At 36.2% G+C, this 1,643-nt stretch overlaps 1 protein-coding gene across 1 annotated transcript in view; it reads left to right on the forward strand.

Annotated features, from left to right (window-relative positions):
* The first annotated feature begins 536 nt into the window (after nt 1–536).
* The window catches only part of Tmem236 (transmembrane protein 236), a 45,947-nt gene continuing 44,840 nt past the window's right edge, over nt 537–1,643 (forward strand). Inside the window, exon 1 of the mRNA XM_021157085.1 lies at nt 537–853. Coding sequence (XP_021012744.1) covers nt 603–853 — 251 coding nt within the window. The 5' untranslated portion in view covers nt 537–602. The remainder of the gene's footprint in view (nt 854–1,643) is intronic.

Genomic DNA, 1,643 nt, shown 5'->3' on the forward strand with positions numbered 1-1,643 from the left:
AATGAAGGCTTTGTCAGGATCCCTGGTTAGAAAGCTGATAAATTCAATCCAAACTTCTTTTCTCAGAACTTGGAAGAATTATAAAGAGTAGCTTTGAAGATGAAAACCTGGACTGTGAGTGCCTCTCTGCATGAGTTTATTACATGTAAAAACGGGATGCTGAATGTACAGGTGTAATATAATAAATAAAATCTTTTTAAACTCTAGAATAACATTATTATAGTGGTTCTATATCATAAGGACTATCTATTATATAAATTACTCTTGTGAAAATATACCCGTAAACATTGCATTTAAAAAAAAAACAACAAACAATATGACCAATGACACCCCTTTTTAACCAGTGTTCCATGCTTGAGAGTTCATCTGACTTCTAGTAGGGTATTTGTAAGTACATTTAGTGGTCACTTCTACAGAGGTTCTGTTTCTTTAAGAGAACTATGACTGTTAACTCAGATCATTGAACCATATGAGGGTCAATAAAAGAATAAAATCCCTGGTTAGCGATTTGAGTACAAGGAACTTGATCCCAGTGTGTGTTTATATGCTGCTCACTGTGAACAGGGGAGTGCCAGGTCCTCAGCTGCCTACTGCTTCTCAGGATGGCTTCTGGCAAAATAATCAAGCTGGTGGTTTTTGAGCTTCTTGAGTTTGCTGCCTTCTCCATTCCTACCCTTGTGATAATGGAACAGTTTGCCACTGCCAATCAGCGAACCAAGTCTGAAAGGACTCACTATTGGCTTATTGTTTCCTGTTCCATCGCCTATGTGGCTGTAGTGAGTCTCTTGATCTGGGTTCCGGTAAAAGTTGTCCTGTACAAGAAACGGCATCTTTACAAGAAAATTATAGGATGGTAAGTAGAGGATCTTATTAGCAGGGAGTCCCTGATGTGCTTTTAGCCTTGAATATGGTGTGCACATGTGTGCTAAGAAAGTGAATTTAGCACAAGAGTGTACAAGATTAAGGTGACATTGCACTTAGCTTCTGTAAATGTATTGAGGTTATGTTATCTTTTATATCTTTTATGTCAATGTATTAATGTTATGGCATCATCTATATTTTCTACAATAATTCTTCCCTAAATAACAAATGACATAAGCTAACAAGGTATATTGGTTTGAATATTTCCAGTAATGTTTCAGCACACTAAATTGTACAAATCTTCAGAGTTGCTCTATACACATCATAATAACAAGCTTAGAATGCAGAATTTCACTTTTATGCCAAGCTGAAAATATCATCTCCTTTTAAGTGTTTACATTGGACTTCATTGGTCTAAGGTATGATTTATTAACTGAGATGTTTTAGGCAACTTGATTACTAAGACTTAAAAATAAAAGAATGCTTCAGATTGTCATAAGTTCTATTAACCCTTGCAGTTAAGTCATATTATCCCTTTTGGGGAGAAAATATGTCCATAATAATACAGAATTACCTTAGATAAAGACTTGACATTGCCACATGCCTGTAACCCCAGCAAACAGGAGGCTGAGGCAGGAGGATCCTCTGTTTCTAGGTCAGCCTGGGCTACATAGTGAGATCTTAAAAAGAGTGAAAACAACTTCAACAACAACTTCTTCTTCTTCTTCTTCTTCTTCTTCTTCTTCTTCTTCTTCTTCTTCTTCTTCTTCTTCTTCTTCTTC

This window comes from Mus caroli, chromosome 2, assembly GCF_900094665.2.
Source record: "Mus caroli chromosome 2, CAROLI_EIJ_v1.1, whole genome shotgun sequence".
NCBI lineage: Eukaryota > Metazoa > Chordata > Mammalia > Rodentia > Muridae > Mus > Mus caroli.